The sequence below is a fragment of the Geotrypetes seraphini genome, chromosome 2 (assembly GCF_902459505.1).
Source record: "Geotrypetes seraphini chromosome 2, aGeoSer1.1, whole genome shotgun sequence".
Lineage (NCBI taxonomy): Eukaryota > Metazoa > Chordata > Amphibia > Gymnophiona > Dermophiidae > Geotrypetes > Geotrypetes seraphini.
In genome coordinates this window covers 213,447,018-213,470,513 of record NC_047085.1, presented here as the reverse complement: position 1 = coordinate 213,470,513, position 23,496 = coordinate 213,447,018, and the positions used below count along the sequence as shown (strand labels likewise).

General features: G+C 45.9%; 2 protein-coding genes across 5 annotated transcripts in view; one reads left to right on the top strand and one right to left on the bottom strand.

Moving 5' to 3' along the window:
* The window catches only part of NQO2 (N-ribosyldihydronicotinamide:quinone reductase 2), a 243,462-nt gene that overhangs the window by 68,818 nt on the left and 151,148 nt on the right, over positions 1 to 23,496 (bottom strand). The window lies entirely within an intron of this gene.
* The window catches only part of DUSP22 (dual specificity phosphatase 22), a 96,713-nt gene continuing 82,039 nt past the window's right edge, over positions 8,823 to 23,496 (top strand). Inside the window, exons 1-2 of one of the 4 annotated variants that reach the window (XM_033934899.1) lie at positions 8,823 to 9,099; positions 16,421 to 16,454. In XM_033934899.1, coding sequence (XP_033790790.1) covers positions 9,097 to 9,099; positions 16,421 to 16,454 — 37 coding nt within the window. In that variant the 5' untranslated portion in view covers positions 8,823 to 9,096. Of the gene's footprint in view, positions 9,100 to 9,155; positions 9,382 to 15,154; positions 15,210 to 16,420; positions 16,455 to 23,496 lie in introns of those variants that run through there. The other 3 variants (XM_033934896.1, XM_033934897.1, XM_033934900.1) reach the window with 3 other exon arrangements.

The following is a 23,496-nucleotide window of genomic DNA, read 5'->3' as shown; positions in this document are numbered from 1 at the left end:
GACGGCCATAAAATAAATACTTCCAGCACAATCACAGATCACGTGAGGAGCAAGCCCGCTGCTTTCACCAGAAAAACAATTGCAGCATGGGAGCTGGTCAGAAGGGAGGGAGGTCGTGTTGGGACTTGACAGGGAGAGGGCACAAACTTTGGACAAATGATGAAGAAAGGATGGAGGGCGCATGAGCCATAGGATTGAAGAATGGAGGGAGTGAGGGGGAGGGAACAGTAAGGGAGAATTGGGTGTCTGAGAGAGGGAAAGAGATGGTGCACATAGAGAGATGAAGAAAGAGAATTGTTGGGCAGAGAGAGGAGGGGGAGAGAGAGAATTATTGGACATGGTGGAAGGAGAGTAGTGAGGTAGAGATGCATGGGCGCGGAGAGGAGGGGGAGAACATGCTGGGCCAAGGAAGCCTCCTGGACTGGTGGGTTTTTTTTTAAAGGTACAGCGGGAGGAGGGTATTAAAAGAAGTGCTAGATTGGGCATGGGGGGAGAGCTTATGGGGCCAGAAACAGAGGACAGAGAGAGAGATGGTGGGCAGTGGTCTGAAGGGAGAGAAGTTGGACCTGGGGTGGTGTGGAGGAAGAGGGAAAGAGATACTTGAAGGAAGAACTATTGGGAAGAGAAAGTGAGAAATGGTAGACCTGGGGGAAGGAGGCAGGCAGGGGGAGAGATGGGGTGAGGGCAGTTGGGAAGAGAAAGGAAGAGAAGTTGGATCTGGGGATGGAAGAGAGGTAGTGAGAAATTTTAGGCCTGTGAATGGAAGGCAGAGAGATGCAGCATCTCTTTTTTTTCCCTCCATTTCATTGTTCAGCATCATGGGGGGAGGGAAGAAGAAAACCAGAAAAGAGAGGGAGCAAAAGTTGGACCATGGGTATAAGGAGGAGCAATGGACCCATGGGAGAGCAGGAGGGAAGAGAGCTGGGATAAGAAGATGCTAGGAGATGGAAAGAAAGGGACAGCTGATGCAGCATCCCCGCTCTGAAGAGGCTCACCGTTGCTGTAATAGAAGTGAATGGGAAAACCAGGAGCGGGCATCCCTGCTCATTAGAGAGGGGATATGGAAGCCTTCTATATTAATGATTGCAAATTTGAGACCTGCTCAGCCTTTATGTTTAAATCATTTTTATTAGGGTCAAACACAACAAATAGCAATCTATATATATAAAATCGGATGTATGTATGTATGTGCCGCGATCACGCAAAAACGGCTTGACCGATTTGAACGAAACTTGGTATGCAGATCCCTCACTACCCGGGATGATATGTTCTGGGGGACTCGCGGCTCACCTGCACACGTGGGCGGAGCTACAAACAGATAATCGTATTTCACCCATTCATGTCAATGGAAAAAATGTAAAGAGCTGCCAACGCAAAAACGGCTTGCCCGATTTGAACGAAACTTGGTATGCCGCTCCCTCACTACCTGGGGTGATATGTTCTGGGGGTCTCACGGCCCACCTGCACATGTGGGCGGAGCTACAAACATAAAATCAGATTTCACCCATTCATGTCAATGGAAAAAATGTAAAAAGCTGTGGGACCGATTTGAACTAAACTTGGTATGCTGATCCCTCACTACCTGGGGTGATATGTTCTGGGGGTCTCGCGGCCCACCTGCACACATGGGCGGAGCTACAAACAGAAAATCAGATTTCACCCATTCATGTCAATGGAAAAAATGTAAATGTAAAAAGCTGCCATTCTCACAGTAATTCCAACTACCTGGGGTGATATGTTCTGGGGGTCTCGCGGCCCACCTGCACACGTGGGCGGAGCTACAAACAGAACATCAGATTTCACCCATTCATGTCAATGGAAAAAATGTAAAAAGCTGCCATTCTCACTGTGACCAATTTGGACGAAACTTGGTATGCAGATCCCTCACTACCTGGGGTGATATGTTCTTGGGGTCTCGCGACCCCCCTGCACACGTGGGCGGAGGTACAAACAGAAAATCGGATTTCACCCATTCATGTCAATGGAAAAAATGTAAAAAGCTGCCATTCTCACAGTAATTCACAAACGGCTTGACCGATTTGAACGAAACTTGGTATGCAGATCCCTCACTACCTGGGATGATATGTTCTGGGGGTCTCGCGGCCCACCTGCACATGTGGGCGGAGCTACAAACAGAAAATCAGATTTCACCCATTCATGTCAATGGAAAAAAATGTAAAAAGCTGCCATTCTCACTGTGACCGATTTGAACGAAACTTGGTATGCAGATCCCTCACTACCTGGGGTGATATGTTCTGGGGGTCTCGCGGCCCACCTGCACACGTGAGCGGAGCTACAAACAGAAAATCTGATTTCACCCATTCAAGTCAATGGGAAAAATGTAAAAAGCTGTGGGACCGATTTGAACGAAACTTGATATGCAGATCCATCACTACCTGGGGTGATATGTTCTGGGGGTCTCACTGCCCACCTGCACACGTGGGTGGAGCTACAAACAGAAAATCTGATTTCACCCATTCATGTCAATGGAAAAAATGTAAAGAGCTGCCATTCTCACAGTAATTCAAAAACGGCTTGACCAATTTGACCGAAACTTGGTATGCAGATCCCTCACTACCTGGGGTGATATGTCCTGGGGGGTCTCGCGGCCCACCTGCACACATGGGCGGAGCTACAAACAGAACATCAGATTTCACCCATTCATGTCAATGGAAAAAATGTAAACAGCTGTCATTCTCACAGTAAATCTAAAACGGCTTGACCGATTTGAACGAAACTTGGTATGCAGATCCCTCACTAACTGGGGTGATATGTTCTGGGGGGTCTCTTCACCCAAGAATTTATATGTTCTTGCTCCTGGAGGTGAAACTAAAAATGTTGTTTATAATCAAGTTTTGTGTTAGTTGTATTGTATTCATTTTGTCAAATATTTCACATTATAATTTGAATATTGTACTTTTTATAAAGCTGTAAAAAAATAATTTCATTCACCATTATAAAGTATCTTTATTTGAATCCATTTACAGTGTTATTGCTATAATTAAATACCTGTGCAACGCCGGGGCATCAGCTAGTATACAATACAACAAGAATCAGATTTGCAATCATAAACCAACTCCAGTCCCCCCTCACTCAACCACCCACCCAACCCGGGCAGCAGCAGCGGCAACCAAATCATAGTTCAGAAGCAATGGTAATAAAAACAGAAAAGAAACAAATAAGGAAATAAGGAAATAAGGACTGGAAGGTGGCAAATGTTACACCGATCTTCAAAAAAGGTTTGAGGGGAGACCCAGGAAACTACAGACCAGTGAGTCTGACCTCGGTACTGGGAAAGATGGTAGAGGTGCTGATAAAGGATCGCATCATTCATCACCTTGACGGCCATGGACTGATGAGGCCCAGCCAGCACGGTTTCAGCAAAGGCAGATCTTGTTTGACGAACTTGCTGCACTTCTTCGAGGGCGTAAACAGGCAGATAGACAAGGGCGACCCGGTTGACATTGGAAACTGGCGAATGTCACACCTATCTTTAAGAAGGGATCGAGAGGTGACCCCGGGAACTACAGGCCGGTGAGCCTGACTTCAGTTATAGGGAAGATGGTGGAAGCAATGATCAAGGACAGCATTTGCGAGCACATCGAGAAAAATGGCCTACTGCGGACAAGCCAGCACGGATTCTGTAAGGGAAGGTCGTGCCTGACAAACCTTCTGTACTTCTTTGAGGGAATAAGCAGTCAGGTGGACAAAGGGGAACCCATAGACATCATTTACCTCGATTTTCAAAAGGCCTTTGACAAGGTGCCACATGAAAGGCTGCTTAGGAAGCTGTGGAACCACGGGGTGGGCGGGGATGTACACAAATGGATCAAGCACTGGCTGTCAGGTAGACTACAGAGGGTCGGAGTAAAGGGCCAATATTCTGACTGGCGGGGAGTCACGAGCGGTGTGCCGCAGGGATCGGTGCTGGGGCCGCTACTCTTCAACATATTTATCAATGACCTGGAAACGGAGGCAAAGTGTGAGGTTATAAAATTTGCAGACGATACCAAGCTCTGTGCCAGAGTTAGGACCAGGGAGGAGTGTGAGGAACTGCAAAGGGACCTCGATAAGCTGGAGGACTGGGCAAACAAATGGCAAATGCGCTTTAACGTAGATAAATGCAAGGTCATGCACATAGGGAAAAAGAACCCGTTGTTCGAGTATAAAATGGGGGGGAGATTGCTGGAAGACACCGGACTTGAGAGAGACTTGGGTGTGCTAGTGGATCCATCCATGAAACCATCCGCACAGTGTGCAGCAGCCTCGAAGAAAGCCAACAGGATGCTGGGCATCATCAAGAGGGGCATATCAACCAGGACGCGGGAAGTCATCATGTCGCTGTATCGAGCGATGGTGCGCCCACATCTGGAATACTGCGTTCAATATTGGTCGCCGCACCTCAAGAAGGACATGGCAGTTCTTGAGAGAGTCCAAAGGAGGGCAACGAAACTGGTAAGAGGGCTGGAAAACTGCCCATATGCTGAGAGGCTGGATAAACTGGGGCTCTTCTCTCTGGAAAAGAGGAGGCTCAGGGGGGATATGATAGAGACCTTCAAAATACTTAGGGGCATAGAGAGGGTGGACAGGGACAGGTTCTTCAGACTAAAAGGGACGACAGGTACGAGGGGGCACTCAGAGAAACTGAAGGGAGATAGGTTCAAATCAAATGCAAGGAAGTTTTTCTTCACCCAAAGGGTCGTGGACAAATGGAATGCGCTCCCGGAGGAAGTGATCCGGCAGAGTACAGTACAGGGATTCAAACAGGGATTGGACAGATTCCTGAGGGAAAAGGGGATCGTGGGGTACTGAGGGAGGTGCTGGGGTGTTGCATAAGTATAGACAGCTCACCAGGTCGTGCAGATGCAAGGCCGGAGGGTTAGGACATTGATGGGAAGATAGGACTTCGATGAGAAACCTAGGGGGCAAGGGGGCCCCTTCTGGTGATTAAGGCAGGTCATGACCTGTTGGGCCGCCGCGGGGGCGGACTACTGGGCGGGATGGACCTCTGGTCTGACCCGGCAGAGGCACTGCTTATGTTCTTATGTATATCTGGATTTTCAGAAGGTGTTTGATAAGGTTCCGCATGAACGACTACTTTGGAAAATTGCGAGCAATGGAATTGAGGGTGAAATACTCACGTGGATTAAAAACTGGCTGAAGCACAGGAAACAGAGAGTGGGGGTAAATGGACAATACTTGGACTGGAAGAGCGTCACCAGTGGGGTGCCGCAGAGCTCGGTGCTTGGACCCGGGCTCTTCAACATCTTTATAAATGATCTGGACATACGTACGACGAGTGAGGTGATTAAATTTGCGGATGATACGAAGTTATTCAGAGCAGTGAAGACACAGGGGAATTGCGAAGATCTGCAACGTGACATAATCAGGCTCGAGGAATGGGCATCAACCTGGCAGATGAGGTTCAACGTGGATAAGTGTAAAGTGATACATGTTGGTAACAAAAATCTCATGCATGAATATAGGATGTCTGGGGCGGTACTTGGAGAGACCTCCCAGGAAAGAGACTTGGGAGTTCTGATTGGCAAGTCGATGAAGCCGTCCACGCAATGTGCTGCGGCGGCAAAAAAGGCGAACAGAATGCTAGGAATGATAAAGAAGGGGATCATGAACAGATCAGAGAAGGTTATTATGCTGCTGTACTGGGCCATGGTGCGCCCTCACCTGGAGTACTGCGTCCAGCACTGGTCACCGTACATGAAGAAGGACACGGTACTACTCGAAAGGGTCCACAGAAGAGCGACTAAGATGGTTAACGGGCTGGAGGAGTTGCTGTACAGCGAAAGATTAGAGAAACTGGGCCTCTTCTCCCTCAAGCAGAGGAGATTGAAAGGGGACATGATCGAAACATTCAAGGTACTGAAGGGAATGGACTCAGTAGATAAGGACAGGTTGTTTACCCTCTCCAAGGTAGGGAGAACGAGAGGGCACTCTCTAAAATTGAAAGGGGATAGATTCCATATGAACATAAGGAAGTTCTTCTTCATCCAGAGAGTGGTGGAAAATTGGAATGCTCTTCCGGAGTCTTTCATAGGGGAAAACACCCTCCAGGGATTCAAGACAAAGTTAGAGAAGTTCCTACTGAACCGGAACTTACACAGGTAGAGTTAGTCTCAGTTAGGGCACTGGTCTTTGACTAGTGGGCCGCCACATGAGCAGACTGCTGGGCATGATGGACCATTGGTCTGACCCAGCAGCGGCAATTCTTATGTTCTTATATATTAGTACTTTTAGTTTGTGGTCCTGTATAGGGGTTATCTGTGTTCTGCATGTGTGACCAAGGCCAGGTGTTCTGGTAGGAATGAATGCTGAGAAGCATGAATTGCTTTGTGTAGTTTACTTTTGTGGTTAAAATTAGTACTATTGGGGGGGGGCGGGGTCTGGGGCGGAGCTTTCAGGCTCCCCCAAACAAAAAAGTGTTCCGCTACCGATGCCTAGAATGACTATTTGAACAAAGTTGGGATTAAGTATAACATCCATGAGGTGAAAATAACCAGGTGGATCGCTGGAATGGTGTCTTAGGGTGAAGAAGGATCTATACTTCTACTAAGACTAAGTATCTTAATAAAAAAATTCAGTCCGCGACTTAGTCTGTGTTTTAGATTTCAGCTCCTTATATGCCCTAGGGCACTGTTCTTCAATGGTGGCCTCTTGAGGACCTCCTGTGTGGCTCGCAGCTGCCACCTGGTTCCAAAGCCCCCTTCACCTCAAAAACTACAAGGATGGCACCTGCGTGACAGTAATTCTCCAGCACTGATCCTCCTCTGCACTGTTTTTCTGCTGTGGTACACCCCCTCTGAAGCAACTTCTGTTTCTGCTTGAACGGGCTGCAGCAAAAGAACCATGCAGTGGAGGCCACAGGCAGTGCTAGAGAATCGCTGCTGCATTTGCGACCTCCTTGTAGTTTTCAAGGCAAGAGGGACTTTGGAACAGGGTGGGAAGGACATCTGGTAGAACCAGGGGTGGTGGGGAAGGAAGAGGGGAGCAACGCTGAATGGGAGGGGACAGAGAGTAGAGGAACGGGGGTACATAGATGGAGGGGAAGGAGATGGTGCAAATAGATGGATGGAAGGGAGGGGAAGAGATGGTGTACATGGATGGAAGGGAGCGGGAGACGAGGAGAGGGTAAGTCATGGAAAGGTAGATAGATTTGAGTTGGGGGCACAGAAATGGAAGAAAACTGAAAATGAAAATCAATGCCAATGATGGATGTAGTGTAAAAAGTGAAGGAGAGGAAAGAAACAGCAAATGCATAAGGGGGCCTTGACTGTTAAGAGCACAGAGGAACATGTGATACATGGCACTTGGAACATGAACAGTCCTCAGCCTGCCATTTAATGTAAATCTGGTATGAATCTGAAGTATCCTGGCTTGAGTCCATCCCACCGGAATTTATGCAAAATTGAAGTGTTTTGAGGCACAGACAAGACGGCCGTCACAGCAGTGATTTTTTGCGCCAAAACTGGCCCATGGAAGCTACTTTAAAAAATGAGTGATTTGGGGATTTTAGAGGTAAGGAACCCTAGCTCTAACCCCAGAACAACAACAACAACAAAAAATCACTTTCTAGGACCCCCCCCTGATTTTCTTCCCTAGGCCGTCAGCCTTGTACTCAATGTGCCATGCTTGTGCTGGGAACTGCATAGGATGAAACTACAGACAAAAAGATGGGAGAACTTCTGACTCAAACAAACATGGAAATTGGAATGTTTGCTTCTTCTAACTGCCTCTCTGACCCTCTGAAGATCTCAACCAGTGGAATCTGCATGCACAGCAGGGGGACAGAAATGTAGTCGGCCCCGATCCAGGTTAAAATAAAACACCATGAAGCTGCTGAGCCTGCACTCAAGCCCACTGCAGACAGAATCTGGGGTGAGACTTGCTGCCAAGAAACTGGTCCCTAAGCTACCAGACTGTTAGTGCAGGCTGGCCAAGTGGGTGTACTGCAAAGCAGTCTGCCTTTTGGCCACAAGACTTCTGACCTCAGAGTTTGAGCTCTCCCACAGCCAGAGATGGCCCAAGCAAGAAGTCTCTCTGCAGCATGAAGAAAAGTACCTGAATTAAATTAAAAATAAACTTGAGCAGCAACAGGCTTCTACCATCTCCTGTGTAGAGAGAGAAAACTGAGGAATGACAGGACAGCCCAGAGAGATGGGAGGTAGAGCGAAGAAAATGCTAATGAGGTTCTCACAATTCTGGTGGGAAGGGATTGACTACCCTTGAGTTCAGGAATTATATGTCTACATGCCTATTGCACTAGAATATAAAAATAGCAGGTGTAAGTTTCAAAATCATTAAAAAAAATAGAAATTAAGGTGGTAGCTTTCAATTTTTCAGAGACACAGTAGAAACATTCTTCTCTACTGTTAAAAAATGACCTCACTGTACCTTTACTGTCGACATGTGTTGCCCCTCCACCACCACCACCATAAAGAATTAAACTAAAGCTGTATTATGTGTGCTATTAATGCTGGGAAGATCGGGGGGATCGGGGCCCTCTTAACTTCAGCCCTGGAGCTCCACAATGTATAAAACCGGCCCTGTGTCAGTTTTTCAACTTCAATTTCATTCTTTGGGATGGTTCATCCCTAGCAGGTGTGCATGGAGTGGGACCATAGGAACCAGCTCTGTGTCGATGCTTGAGCACCCCCAATATTTACCAAACTTTTTAACTGTGTCCAGGGAGGGATACTTTCCATTGGGTTTATCACCTCCAATTATTTTGAAATGTTGGTGGCTCTGGGAAGATAGTGCCTCTGAGGATGGAGTAGAGTGGGCAAAGTATAAGGAAATGATGGAGGAGCAGGATAGGAACTAAGTGAACCCGCTTTCTGGTGTGCAGAGTTTAGGCATCCGCATCACTGCTGGAACTTTAGCGGGGTCGCGCGGCTGAGGCTATGTTCCATTCAGGCAGCCAAGAAGCCACGCTTTAGCCGGGGGACCGTCAGTTCTAGAGGGGAACGGCCAGTTTGGAGCCACGCGCACTTCACTTCGGTAGTCGTAGTTCCGACGCTCACCATTTCCACCCCTAGATTCGTGGAGAAACTACAAGCCCCGGGATGCCCGAGAGAGAGGATGGTTAGTGACAATGCCTGAATTGAAAGAGGGATTACTGCCCAGCTCAGTTCATTCCTTTCCTCTACAATTTTGTGTTAGTTAGAGTGGGGGATTAGAGTTAATTATAATTAAGCGAGCACGGACTAGTTTCATACTGGTATGTGCACGTGCAGACACGCCCTAGCTTGGCTTCCTCCTGCCAGTGCCTTCCCTGCCCCCGCTTGCACGGGCAATCACTGCTCTCTCTCTGTCTGCGTCCCCCGGGTGTAGCCCGCTAGAGCCATGGGGAATGGGATGAACAAGGTAACGAGCAGCGTCCTTGTCCTGTATGTCCCTCCCTGTTTGGCTTTTTCTTTCTTTCGTTAGCTTTATTGCTGAATTGATCACTGGTTTGTGTGACGGGGGGATGGGATGGGAGGCAGGTATGTTTCGGTAAAGCCGATGCAGAAACTTCAGGGTTGTTCTTGTTTCTAAATACAAATTTCTCCTACAGCTTCTCATTATTTCATAATGCTAAATCTTACCCTTCACATAAATAAGGAAAAGGTTTTTTGGGGGGTAGCAAGTTGAAGTAGGACAGGACTCAAGTCAATGGTTGGTTGAGTAGGTTTGTCGCCTCCTTCCTGTGCAGGCTGCATAATGTACACGTGTAGGGAGGATGAGAGGATTCAGTGCATTTAGAAACTAGGTTTTGGATGCACAAGATGGCAACACTATGTTTATTACTTCACTTAATATACTGTCATTTGCAGCGCATTAAAGCGCTTTATAAATAAAATTATTACTACAAAGGGGAGCTGCAACATCAAGGACCACCAAATTCCTTTTTGCAAACAATACCCCAAGGATTGAAGTTCTTTTTACTCTCTCTTCCTCACTTATTCACAGAGCAGCATAGATGTGTTTAGCTGAGAGTCATTATCAGTGTATTCTATTGTTATTTCTTAAAATCTAACCCAAAGGATGTAGGAAAGATTATATACAAAGGGTTTGAAAATTTAACTGAATTGGGCCAGTTTTAGCTGGGAAGTGGATGAGCCAGTGAATAAACACATTGGTCTAGATGTGATAGGCGCTAAACTGGTTTTGCTGACTCAATGCACAAAACGGCTCATCGCATGGTTTTTTGCACTATTGCTCAATCTCCAATCCAGCCATGCAAATAAGGTCATTAATATTGAAATACCATGTAAACTAGCTGAGCGATTGATGCTCTAACATGGCTTTGCGATGCACAAAAAAAGTGATTGCTTTTAGCGATCTGAAAAAAGCTTACCTGTTCTACCGATAGTTCAGCCCTGAAATTAATATATTTATAATATTTACCATACTTTATTTTTTAACGGGTACAGATACTGCAAATATGTTACACACTGCCCCATTAAAAAAAAAGTGAGCTGCCACACGATGACAACCGTGGGTCCCTGAATATCCAGACAATGATGGCTGCCCCCACGCTGAGAGATAGAAGGAATGCCCACTCCCTCCTGCCTCGGCAACCTAGTTGTGCATCTGGGCCACATAGACCCTCCCCGGCATCTCCCTCTCCTTACACTCCACCAACAAGACCCCAAAAGACAGCCCTGGTGGGGTCAGCTCATAACCTCCCCTCCAAACCTCGTTGTAGAAGCTGGCAAGAATGATGCCCACTCCCTCTTGTCAGCTCGCCCACCACTTCAAAATGGGTGGGCCTTCCTAATGCAGCCTGGGATACACTGAGGAGGGACCTGGATATCTTAAGCCCCTCATATAGAATGGGCCTTAGGTACCCAGGCCAGTCAAAGTTTTAAGTTCCTCCCCAGTTCAACTCAGGATGCACCAGGAAGGTGGCCTAAGGCCCTGATTGGCCTGGATACCTTAAGCCCCTCCTATGGGAGGGATTTAGGTATCTGGACTAAACAGGGCCTTAGGCCATCAGGATGCACCAGGAAAGGGAAGGCCCAACCATTTTGAAGAGGCGGGCCAGCTGGCAAGAGGGAGTGGACTTCTACGACGAGGTACGGGGAGGTTGCTTGAGCCTGGGGGGGGGGGGTTCTGAAGTGACCCCCTCCAGTCCACCAGACCACCAGGGCTGTCTTTTGGGGTCTTGGTGGTGGGGAGATTTTCAGGTAGAATGGGGTGAGTGTGGTTGGGGGTCCAGGTGGACATCCCTCCAGTTGGCATCCCTCCTGTCTCTCTGATGCGTCACTGTCACAGGGGCGGCCGTCATCATGGGGGGGGGGAGTTCGGGGACACACAGTTGTCATTGGGTGGAGGGTTGCACAACTTTTTTTTTTTTAATAGGGACAGATATTGTGCGTGGATAATATGCACATCTGTATCCATTAAAAAATGGTTTCCTGCCCCAAACACCTGAGTGTCAGGAAGCTTCCCCTATCTCTCAGCTGTTTGAGCTTCCCCTGCCAGCTCTGCGCATGTGTGAGAGTCATTCTCACAGCAATTCATCCACGGGATCGGATAGGGATTACACCAAACCTCTGCTCAAATAACTTGCATTCAAATCAGTCGCTCTTTTGGAATTTGCCCAAAATTGGACCACAGTGGACCTACACGGTCTTACTGACCTTGTTTAGTGCATCTAGGCCATTGAGTTGAAAAATTAGCTAGATTGGATAAGGTGGGAGCCAGAGTTCCAGAGAAATTAAGCTTTCAAAAACTGTCCAAATATTTTGAAGCCATAGGAACCAGCTTTGAGTGCCAGTAGGTGCTGACTGAGCACCACAGTACCTATGATGCAAGCTCCTTCATTGTGTCCAAGGAGGGGTAATTTCCTTTTCATCCCCCCACCCTACCCGAAAATCTCCCCTCCCACCACCCCACCAACAAGAAGGGGCAGTCCAGAATGGATGATTTATTCTCCTCAGAAAGCAAATGGAGATACAGACATACAAGCTTTGTGCCCTGCCTTATAAAAGGCACTGTGGAACTCCAGCATGTCAATATTCTCAGTTTTTTGCTGATGGTGACAAATATTTCTGTGTACCAAAAGGATTGGTCTGGTGAGAGCACTCCCAAGCCTAGATGGAGAGCTAGTCACCCAGTTGAATGATAAACTCTGGAAGAGACGCAGGAACCTGCCTGAGTTGACTGCTCTGGGAATACCTGAAGGATTCAAGGTATCTTCCTTGTCCATGTAGACCACACTACATTTGAAGTTTTCTTGTCTCTCTTTTGATTCTGCCCTTTCTCCACAGTCTTCCTTCTTGGTTTCCTTATCTTCCTTTCATTAATACAAACAAAAAAACCCTTTGTCTTCATAAGAACTGCTTAGCTAGAACCACAATGCAACCTCAGTGTCAGAAAGGAGTCCCTATAACTAGGGCTGTTTCTGCAGCCACCCCCCCCCCCCCCCAATCTTAGGGGTTTGGCTCTGTACCAGCGGTCTCAAACACGCGGCCCGCGGGCCGCATGTGGCTCTCCAGGTTTTATTTGCGGCCCGCGGTCTGGTGGCGATCATTCTCTTCCTTTTGGAGCAGCAGCCGGCTCGTTCGTTCAAAGCCGTGGGTTGGCGGCTCCTTGCGCTATCCACTCCTGCATCGGAAGCCTCTCTGATGTCACAACATCAGAGAGGCTTCAGACGCAGGCACGGATCTCGCAAGGAGCCGCCACCCGCGGTTTGAACGAACGAGCCGGCCAGACACGCTGCTGCTCCAGTGGCGTGCCAAGGGGGGGGGGGGCGGTCCACTGTTCTCCCTAGAGTGCGGCTCGTGGCTCGTCTAGAGCCAACCTGCTTCCCTTCCCTTCTCACTGCTGTCATCGGGGATCAGGCCGGCACCGTGTTCTTTGAACTCCCTGCTTCTCTTCCCTGCGGGGCCGACCAACTCTCTGCTTTGACATGCAGCTTCTGATTGGTGTATCCCGACTTTAGTACAGGAAGAAGCGGTTGGAGCAGACCACGAATGACCGGGCCGTGAATTCGCGGGGGAACACTGTACTCAAATATAAATCAAGGTAACTTTTTTTTATCTCCCAAAAAGGGGGAGAAAAAGGTTGACTCGAATATAAACCGAGGTTAGTGCCATAATGCAGCTCCCTTGTCTACAGGTCCACTTAAACCTATGCTTATATCAGTTTCAACCCTGTCCTGATTGAAGAGATTAGTGAACAAGAGGTTAAATAGGACATTTTCCTGGTAGATGAGTTCAGTGACTCGTTACAATTTTCAAGACAAGTTCCAGAAAAATTTAAAGATAAGGAAACTGGACTATATAAGGAAGAATGCTAATTGGGAAGTTTTGAGTCACACCTTACAACCTTGTAGGCTGCAGTATCTACAGCAATAAGAGAGAGAGATGTTTAAATACCTACGAGGCATAAATGCGCATGAGGCAAGTTTCATTTGAAAGGAAGCTCTGGAATGAGAGGGCATAGTTTGAAGTTAAGAGGTGATAGGCTCAGGAGTAATCTAAAGAAATACATTTTTGCAGAAAGGATAGTAGATGCCTGGAATAGTCTCCCGGAAGAGGTGGTAGAGACAAAGACTGTGTCTGAGTTCAAGAAAGTGTGGGATAGGCACGTGGAGAGGAAGAGATAGTGGATGCTGTGGTTGGGCAAACTGGAAGGGCCATTTGGTCTTTATCATCTGCCTTCATGTTTCTATAAAGAAAGGACAGATTATTCCTGCATCACAGTTATGAGGCCCTGGAAAACTTATCAAGAAATCTCTGAAAATTTTCTCTATATGCAGTTTATATCTCGTAACACCCAATTCCTGGTGCTGCCTTCATACACCGCGACCCACCTCCAGACTGGCATTGCACTTGTCCGCCTAAACACGCTGCCAGTGATCCTTCATGTTGGGCCAATGAGGGGCCTTGAGCATCTGCGCATGCTCAAGGCCTGCCGGCTCCCGCCCTCCGAGAATCTCAGGGCCCCTCGCTGGCCCAACACGGAAGATCGCTGGCAGTGTGTTTAGGCGGATAAGTGCAGTGCCAGTCTGGAGGTGGGTCCTGGTGTATGCAGGCAGTGCTGGGAAGTGGGAGGTCGGTGGTTGGTCCTGGTGTATGACAACAGTGCTGACCATAAAGTGATGTGTGGACGGAAGGGGGACAGCAATGTACCAGTGGTCAGAGAGGAAGGAGGACAGAAGCGCCTGGAGGAGAGGAGGGATAGCAGCATATTGATCAATGAGGGTGGGGGGATATCTTGAATATAAACTGAGATCCCCATTTATGGGCCATTTTTCGGTCCCCCAAATCTCAGTTTATATTCAAGTATATTCGGTATCTTCCCCTCTTATTAGGATCTAATCATGTTTTAAAGTATAAATTGTACTAAACTACAGACTATCCTTGGGAGGGGGGAGGGAGTGTCACAAATATTTTCACTACTTTTTAAAAGGTTCTTTTGCTAATGGCCCCTTAGTAAAAGGACCCCATGTGTGGGTTTTTGCAGCATATGTACTTTTAGCTGGTTTAGAGAGAAGCATGTGTACAGTGATTTTAGCATTAACATTATACAGGAGTTTAGCCCACAGATACCTAAAAAAAAGGTTTGTAAATTGCCTTCTAATACATTGCACTTGGGAAAGTTTAGGTACCAGTATTTCATGGCTGGGAAAGAAAAAGCTTGTGAGTTGTTGTGCAGCTGGCTGCCATGATGGGATGTTGCTAAAACCTTGGGAAATCAGCTAATGGTTTAGAACAGAGGTACCCAAATGGTCGATCGCGATCGACCAGTAGATCACAAAGGCAACGCGAGTCGATTGCGTTGCCTTTGCAATCTTTTTCTTCCTGCTGCTTCCCCAAGCCAGGCCTGGCGCGTACAAGCGCCAGATTCACAAGACTTTACCTCCGACGTGAATTCTGATGTCTGATGTCCTGGCTGGCCTGGAGCTTCCTCCCCGACGTTAGAATTGACGTCAGAAGTGAAGCCTTGTGGGCCCACCGCTTGTATGCTCCAGGCCTGGCTCGGGGAAGCAGCAGTGAGAATTTGGCGTGGTGGCTTGGGGGTGGGGGTAGGGAAAGAATCGGGGAAGTGGAGAAATCAGCACGATGGCTTGGGGGGCAGGGAGAGAGAGAAAGAAAGGCAGAAAGAAAGAGGGGGGCTAGGGGGAGACAGAAAGAAAGAAATATTGGCTTTACAGAAGAAGGAAGTGCAACCAGAGACTCATGAAATCACCAGACAAAAAGGTAGGAAAATGATTTTATTTTCAATTTAGTGATCAAAATGTGTCCGTTTTGAGAATTTATATCTGCTGTCTATATTTTGCACTATGGCCCCCTTTTACTAAACTGCAATAGCGGTTTTTAGTGCAGGGAGCCTATGAGCATCAAGAGCAGCGCAGGGCATTCAGCGCAGCTTCCTGCACTAAAATCCGTTATCGCGGTTTAGTAAAATGGGATGGGGTATATTTGTCTATTTTTGTATAGTTGTTACTGAGGTAACATTGCATATTTTAAAGTCATTTGCCTTGACCTCTGGAAAAAAACCCTCAAATACAAATGATAATTAACATTTTCTTTGCGTACAGTGTGCTTTGTGTTTTTAAAAATTTTATTGTTGGTAGATCATTTTGACTTGGTCATTTTAAAAGTAGCACGCAAGCCAAAAAAGTGTGGGCACCCCTGGTTTAGAAGAATATGACTTTACTCGGGTCTGTGTTGTATCACCTTTTCAAGGGTAGAAGGTTTGAGACACTTGTACAGTAGCTACTTGGAAATCCGTATCAGGTTGTGGCTTATAGTTTTCATGCACTTCAAGGCAGTGGATGTTTCAAGTGGTCTGAAACCATCTGTGCGCTGAAAGATGTGCTAGCTGAAACGGGCCCCAGGCTGTCAAATAGAGAAGTGCCACCAGGCATGACTTTCAGGCATTTTCACTTTAGGAAAGCAGTAGCATTTTCAGCATTCTGATACCATAACAGAAAGCATCTAGCATGCTAAATATAAACAGAACATTTCAAGATCGCTAAAGAATGCTGTTGCAAATGCTGCTGTGTCTTGAAGCAAGTGAATGAACTGATACCGGCACACCTGGACAGTAAATTAGCTGTGGTTGTGCTAGAAAGATCTTACAATTGAACTGCACTAATATAGCTGTTAAGTTTATGTATGTATATCGGCATTACAGTGGGTTCCAAATAACTATCACAGCAAGGATAGAACAATAAAAATAACTTGGAGGGTATGCTTTTTTTTTTTTTTTGCATTCTTAAAATCATATTTGTTGAGGAAACATGTTTTGTCAGCAGAATACTGCATAAATAACAGAGCCAGTCTAAGAGCATTATGGAATAATTTTGGAGCCAAAGAAAGGCAAAAATTAAAGTTTTGATCTTCAGCTTTGATGAATTTGTAGAATGCTAAAATATTCCATTGATTTTTGTATTATTCTCCAACAGGTTCTTCCTGGTTTGTTCATTGGAAATTTTAAAGGTATGACTAGGTTTTTTTTTTTTGGCTTGTGGTTTAGTTTTATTTATGATAAAACAGTTTTTATTGATGACCAACAAAAGTAGAATAAAATATTACCAAAACAATACAACTGTAGTCATCAACTTTTGTTGAATGAACCTGTCCACCCTCCTTACCCCAGTCTCTTAAGGTGTCAGATGGGTATTGCAATGCTATTACTAACAATGAATACTTCTGCTCAGTCTTCACCCGAGAAGCGCCAGGGCTCGGCCCTCAGCTACAGACAAGGGTTGGCTCAGTTGACCCGTTTAGTAACTTTGAGTTTACGCCCAGCAGTGTCTACGGTGAGCTGTCAAAGCTCAAGGTTAACAAAGCAATGGGGCCGGACAACCTGCACCCCAGGGTGCTTAGGGAGCTGAGTGATGTCTTGGCGGAGCCACTGTCCGCGCTCTTCAACCTCTCCCTTAGTACAGGCAGCGTCCCGTTGGACTGGAGGACGGCTAACGTCATTCCACTCCACAAGAAAGGCTCAAAGATGGAGACAGCAAACTACAGACCAGTGAGTCTAACATCGATAGTGAGCAAACTAATGGAAACTCTAATCAAACACCAATTAGATAAGATCCTGGATGAAGAGAATCTACGGGATCCCCGACAACATGGATTTACTAAGGGGAGATCCTGCCAGTCCAACCTGATCAGCTTCTTTGACTGGGTAACGGGGAAGCTGGATATTGGGGAGTCCCTGGACATCGTGTACCTGGACTTTAGCAAAGCATTCGATAGCGTACCACACCGCAGGTTACTGAGCAAGATGAGTTCTATAGGATTAGGTAACACATTGACGAAATGGGTTGGGAGCTGGCTTGGAGGTAGGCTCCAAAGGGTGGTGGTGAACGGCACCCCCTCCGAAATGACGGAGGTGATTAGTGGAGTACCACAGGGCTCAGTCTTGGGCCCAATCCTATTCAATATCTTTATAAGAGACTTGGCAGAAGGGCTTCGAGGTAAAATAACATTATTCGCCGATGACGCCAAACTGAGTAATGTAGTGGGCAAATGCACAACAGACGAAGATTCAGTGCCCGACAACATGATGCACGACCTACTCCTACTGGAGCGATGGTCTAGGACATGGCAACTCAACTTCAATGCCAAAAAATGCAAAGTTATGCACCTGGGCAGCCAGAATCCATGCAAGTCTTATACCTTTAATGGCGAGATCCTAGCAAAAACGGTAACAGAACGAGACTTGGGGGTAATCGTCAGTGAGGACATGAAGTCTGCCAATCAAGTGGAGCAGGCTTCGTCCAAGGCAAGACAAATCATGGGCTGCATACGAAGGGGTTTCGTCAGTCGTAAGGCGGAAGTCATTATGCCATTGTATAGATCCATGGTGAGGCCCCACCTGGGATATTGTGTGCAATTCTGGAGGCCGCATTATCGCAAGGATGTGCTGAGACTGGAGTCGGTGCAAAGAATGGCCACCCGGATGGTCTCGGGACTCAAGGATCTACCATACGAAAAACGGCTTGACAAATTACAGCTATACTCGCTCGAGGAGCGCAGAGAGAGGGGGGACATGATCGAGATGTTCAAGTATCTTACGGGCCGCATCGAGGCGGAGGAAGATATCTTCTTTTTCAAGGGTCCCACAACAACAAGAGGGCATCCGTTGAAAATCAGGGGCGGGAAACTACGAGGTGACACCAGGAAATTCTTTTTCACTGAAAGAGTGGTTGATCGCTGGAATAGTCTTCCACTACAGGTGATTGAGGCCAGCAGCGTGCCTGATTTTAAGGCCAAATGGGATCGGCACATGGGATCTCTTCACAGGGCAAAGGTAGGGGAGGGACATTAAGGTGGGCAGACTAGATGGGCCGTGGGCCCTTATCTGCCGTCTATTTCTATGTTTCTATGTAAAGTGAACTGTACACGACTCGAATAGTAGGCCCTGTACCTGGGGAAAAATAAGCCCTAGCGATAAATCTATATGCACATTCTCTCCAGATAGCTCCAATGATAATTCTGGGGATACGGTGCAAAGCTTGAACAATATCATTTAGCCGTCAATTGTTCATAAAATTTATCTGAAATCGCCATCCATAGAACCTTCTGAAATTCGGAAACTGACAAGGGAGCATCTTCTGCTTCTAAGAATACTTGTAACTTGGAAGCCATCCCGACAGAAAAGAGATTGTGGGAAGAGTTGAAACTTAGGGCTCCTTTTACAAAGGTGCGTTATGGCTTTAACGCGCAGAATAGCGCGCGCTAGGCGTTACCGCCTCTTGAGCAGGTGGTAGTTCAGCGCGTGCTAATCCGGTATGTGCACTAAAAATGCTAGCGCACCTTTGTAAAAGGAGCCCTTAGTGATTCAACTGAATATATCCAAACTGATCCCTATTTCTCACGGCCAATTCCCATGTAAGGACTGGGAAAGATTTGAGCATTCCATCCTCTAAAAGCATCTGATCCAAAGTATGTATCCCCTGAGCTGCCCATCGTTGAAAAACTGCCGAGGTCATTCCAGGGAAAAAATCTCAGTTACGGTTAGGTTTTTAAAAATCAGATCTAGAAGAAATATGCATGAGATAAATTTGTACTTACTTGGTCTCCAGTGTATGTGGATGATATCCTGAGTAGGGCAAGTTTGAGAAGCTCTGAGATATATCATTCCTTAATATTCATAAGGTTGGTTTTTGCTCTTCAGCCTCTATTTATGGTAAAAAAAAATTCAGCTACCTATTTAATTCCTAGACACTTGTAACTTTGTTCATTTATCTAGGGTTATAACTTGCCTTTTTTTTATAAAGAAAAGAAAACGCTACCCAAAACAAAGCCCCTGATGCTAAACTTTAAGCCCTTTCCTCAATGATCTTCAGAAAGAATCGGGAACCATTTGGGCCACTATTCAAAGGGAGTTATGCATTAGCCACCGAGCAGTAAATGCATAACTCCTTTATCAAGATATGTTGAAAATTATGTGGATAAATATTTGGCTGCTTTATAGTGTTGAACTGCTAGACATTATTTGGTTAAAAGAGGGCTGGATCAGGTAGGAGCTGATAGCTATCCAGATAATGGCAACCTATCCAGTTAGCAGCTGAATATTATCTGAATATGATAGGTGTAAAATCTGGGTAGTGCCACTGACAGCATCCTTTCTAATTATCTGGATAGTAGTGCTGAATATCAAGTTCTGGCTGAAAAGCTGGCCCTTTATCTTAGCTGAATTTTCCTCTGGAATGGCATTTTGTGTTGGTTCACGTTCCCTTTCATTTACTACTACTACTACTACTTATCACTTATATAGCACTGGAGGGCATAAGCAGAACTGTACATATTGACATTTATAGGCAGTCTTGTTTTCTGTGTTCTAAATTTATTGCATTGTCATTAGTGGATTCATTATGGGGTTCATGATCGAAAGAGAAAAACGTCCAAAAAGTGGCCGAATCAGCACTTGGACGAACATTGTCAAAATACGCTCAAGTGCCGATAATAAAAATGGGTTTTGGACGTATTTCTAAACGACCTAGGCCTTCATAGTGCTGCTGAACGACCATAGTTAAACGGGGCATTACAGGAGGAGTGTCGAGGGCGGGATTTGGGCGGGACGACGGCAGGCAACCGAACGTTATACCGCACAGGATCGACGGAACTTGGACGTTGTGACTTAGACCATTTAAAACATGGTCTAAGTCACAAAAATGCACCTAAAGTGACCAGATAAGCACTGCAAACACATAATATAGACCCCCACACACTACCCCAGTGATCACCCAGCAGACCCCTCCCACGTCCAACAGGGCTTGTTCTAGGCGTTTTTGACTTGGACAAAAATGTGGTATAAAGATGGATGATTTAGCATCTTGGACGATCAGATTAGCAGGACATATAGTTAGACGATTTTCGAAACGGAAAAAAATCGACATATTTTTCAAAAATGTGTCCTAAGCTATTTTTTACTTTGGATGACTTGCGACTTGGACGAAAACGGACTTAGACGTTCTTTTTGATTATGCCCCTCCACGTCTTCATGTTTCCTCAACCTCTCCAGGCCAGTCTAGACCAGCGGTTTCAAACCATGGAGGGGAAGGGAGAGATGCCAGGGCATGGGGGGAGGTAAGGAGACAGATGCCAGACCAGGGGAAAGGAAGGAAGGAAGGAAAGAGATGTCAGACTATGGAAATAGGGACCGAAGAAGAGAGAGATAGGAAGGGAAGGTAAGACATGGAAACGTAGATTTTGAAAAGAAAGCAGAAAAATTGAACATTAAGTTAATGCCAAAGATGGATGCAAGGCAGAAAGTGAAGACGGAGAGAAAAACAGACAAAGGACAGGAAGGCCCTGGAAACATAGTTAAAAGCACAGAAAAATAAAGTCACCAGCCAACAAAGGTAGGGAAAATGATTTTATTTTCAATATAGTGATTGAAATGTGTCAGTTTTTAGAAAGGAACAATATTAAACTTTAAATGTGAGGGCTGCAGAAAAAATAGTTAATGTCTTATTAAAGAAATGACAATTTTGCATGAGGTAAAACTCTTTATAGTTTATAAATCTTTCCTTTAACTGTCAAAGGAAAGATTTATAAACTATAAAGAGTTTTACCTCATACAAAATTGTCATTTCTTTAATAAGACATTAACTATTTTTTCTGCGGCCCTCCAAGTACCTACAAATCCAAAATGTAGCCCCACAAAGGGTTTGAGTTTGAGACCACTGGTCTAGACGAATGGGTTGTACTCTTCTACCAGCAGTAGGAAACAAAACAAATCGATACTGCTCACTTTCCCTGAATATATTGGAGCAGTGGGAAGGCTCTGATCAGTATTGCTTTATTTAATGCAGTAAGGAAGAAAAGTAATAGGTTCTAGTACAAGAGGCCCCTTTTGTAGTCTGCTTTGCTGTGGAACTAGGGCTGAGGGTAGAGTTTATAATCTGGGCAGTGACCTGGTAGGTTGTTTTTCCTTCCCTCTTGGGATTACCGGTAGTGAGAGCAATATTTTAGATCATTTTTTCTAAATGGCTAGCTGTCTGTAGATGATAAAATGAATAAAAAACAAAGAGAAGAAGCAGACAATCAGGTTGAATAGTCGAAGGGCCCCAGCATATACCGTATTTTTCGCTCCATAAGATGCACCTAACCATAAGACACACCCTAGATTTAAAGGAGGAAAACAAGAAAAAAAACATTCTGAACCAAATTCTCCCTGCTCTGCACCACCTTATTACTATCTTGACGTACAGATATGTCAGTCATTTATACTTTGCCCAAGCCCCCCAAATCACCAAGCTAAACTTCTTATTCATCCAAATAATCTCCCCCCAACAAAACAACAACAGTGTAACACTAAGAAACCCTACACTCCTTGCCAGGCTCTGCACCCTGTCCCCCCTCTGGTGGTCTAGTGGTAGGCCGGGACAGGGCACAAGGCAGGCAGGCCTAGTGACAGGCAGGCAGGGCTCTCCACCTCGAGACAAGCAGGATGGTAGGTAGGGCCCCCCCCCCCGAACTCCCCTGTACCTTATTTTAGTTGGTCCAGCAGTCCTGCCCTTCCTTCCAGCTGAGCTAAGCAGCATCAGATCGCCAAAAAGGCAGGCACGAGAACTGACTGCAGCCATTCACGGAGCGGTGCAGGACAAGGCAGCGTGCGAAAAGCTCACGCCTGCCTTTTGGGCCGATCTGACGCTGCTTAGCTTAGCCATAGGGAAGGGCAGGACCGCCGGAGGATCTAAATAAGTTAACCGGTGAGGGGGGGTTGGGAGTTGGGTATTTGCTTCTTAGGACGCCCCCTTTTTTCCACCCACTTTTTTTGGGAAAAAAGTGCATGTTATGGATCGAAAAATACGGTACCTAAAATAGCTGCTCTTATAAGCAGCAGAAGGCAGTATAGCAGGAGCTCTGGTGGCTAAATGGAACAGGGACTCACAACAGCGTTGCCCTAAACCAGTGTCTCGCGTACTTTTTTTTAGCCGTAGCATAATAAACTCGGGGCTGCATCTAGAAGGCCTTTGAGCATGCGTAGACGTTGACTAATGACGTCACACGGGTAACCCTAAAATTCCAGTATGCTGGGGGGGAGGAGGGCAGAGAGGATGAAAGGCGCCAGTGCCAGCAGAGACAGACGCATAAATGATCTATCTCTCGCGGCACACAGTGTTTAAGGTCTATTGGTAGGAGCCATGTAGGGCTGTGGCAGCAGTTGGGTTACTGTCTTGAGGCCGATGAAATTTTGGTTTCAGCCACTATACAGTGCTGAAACTGGCCCCAAATCCTTTTGTGTACCTTTCTTGTAAAGAACAGTTTGCTTATTATATTCTGCATTTTATTAAAGTGTTTGATATACTGTTTTGTTTATAAGAACAGTCTCTTGGTGCAACGATACTTCATCCTCATGGGAACACATACTGCATGCCCATGAATAAGCGAAAATGGGTTCCACTTTGTTTTGCATGAGTAAGCAAATCTGTGAATACGTAATGTGCAGATATCCTCTTTCCTCCAGTGATAGTCATTCTACATCAATTGCAGCAACACATGCCAGTAAATTAGACCAAATAGCAGACTGGTTCCTTGACAACAACTACATATGTGAGGCCATGATCTTCTCCCACCAATCATCCTGCACCACTTTTCCCTTTTTCACAATTAAAGGCATCTTCCAGACAAAAGTTCCATCAAGATTATGGGGGCCACTTTTGACAGTGGGCTTTTCTGTATTCATAGCTCACATATTGCCTTCTCTCGTTTCTTCACCCTGACAGATATTCTCTATATGCTCACTGTTAGAGCACCTCTCCATCTGCATGTCACTCCTAACCTTATTTATTTATTTTAAAAAATTTGCATTCCGCTTATAACCGTTAGTTAATGTCTTCTTGTGTTTGTCTTGTTGAAACATGTTTAGCATTTCTTAAATATGTATGCATGTAATTTTGTAAATTGCATAGTTATTATGCGGTATATAAATTTTTAAATAAATAAATAAACCTAAGCAGATCACAGCATTTACATACCTAATTCAAAATAATTCAACATCATTACATCACAAACATAC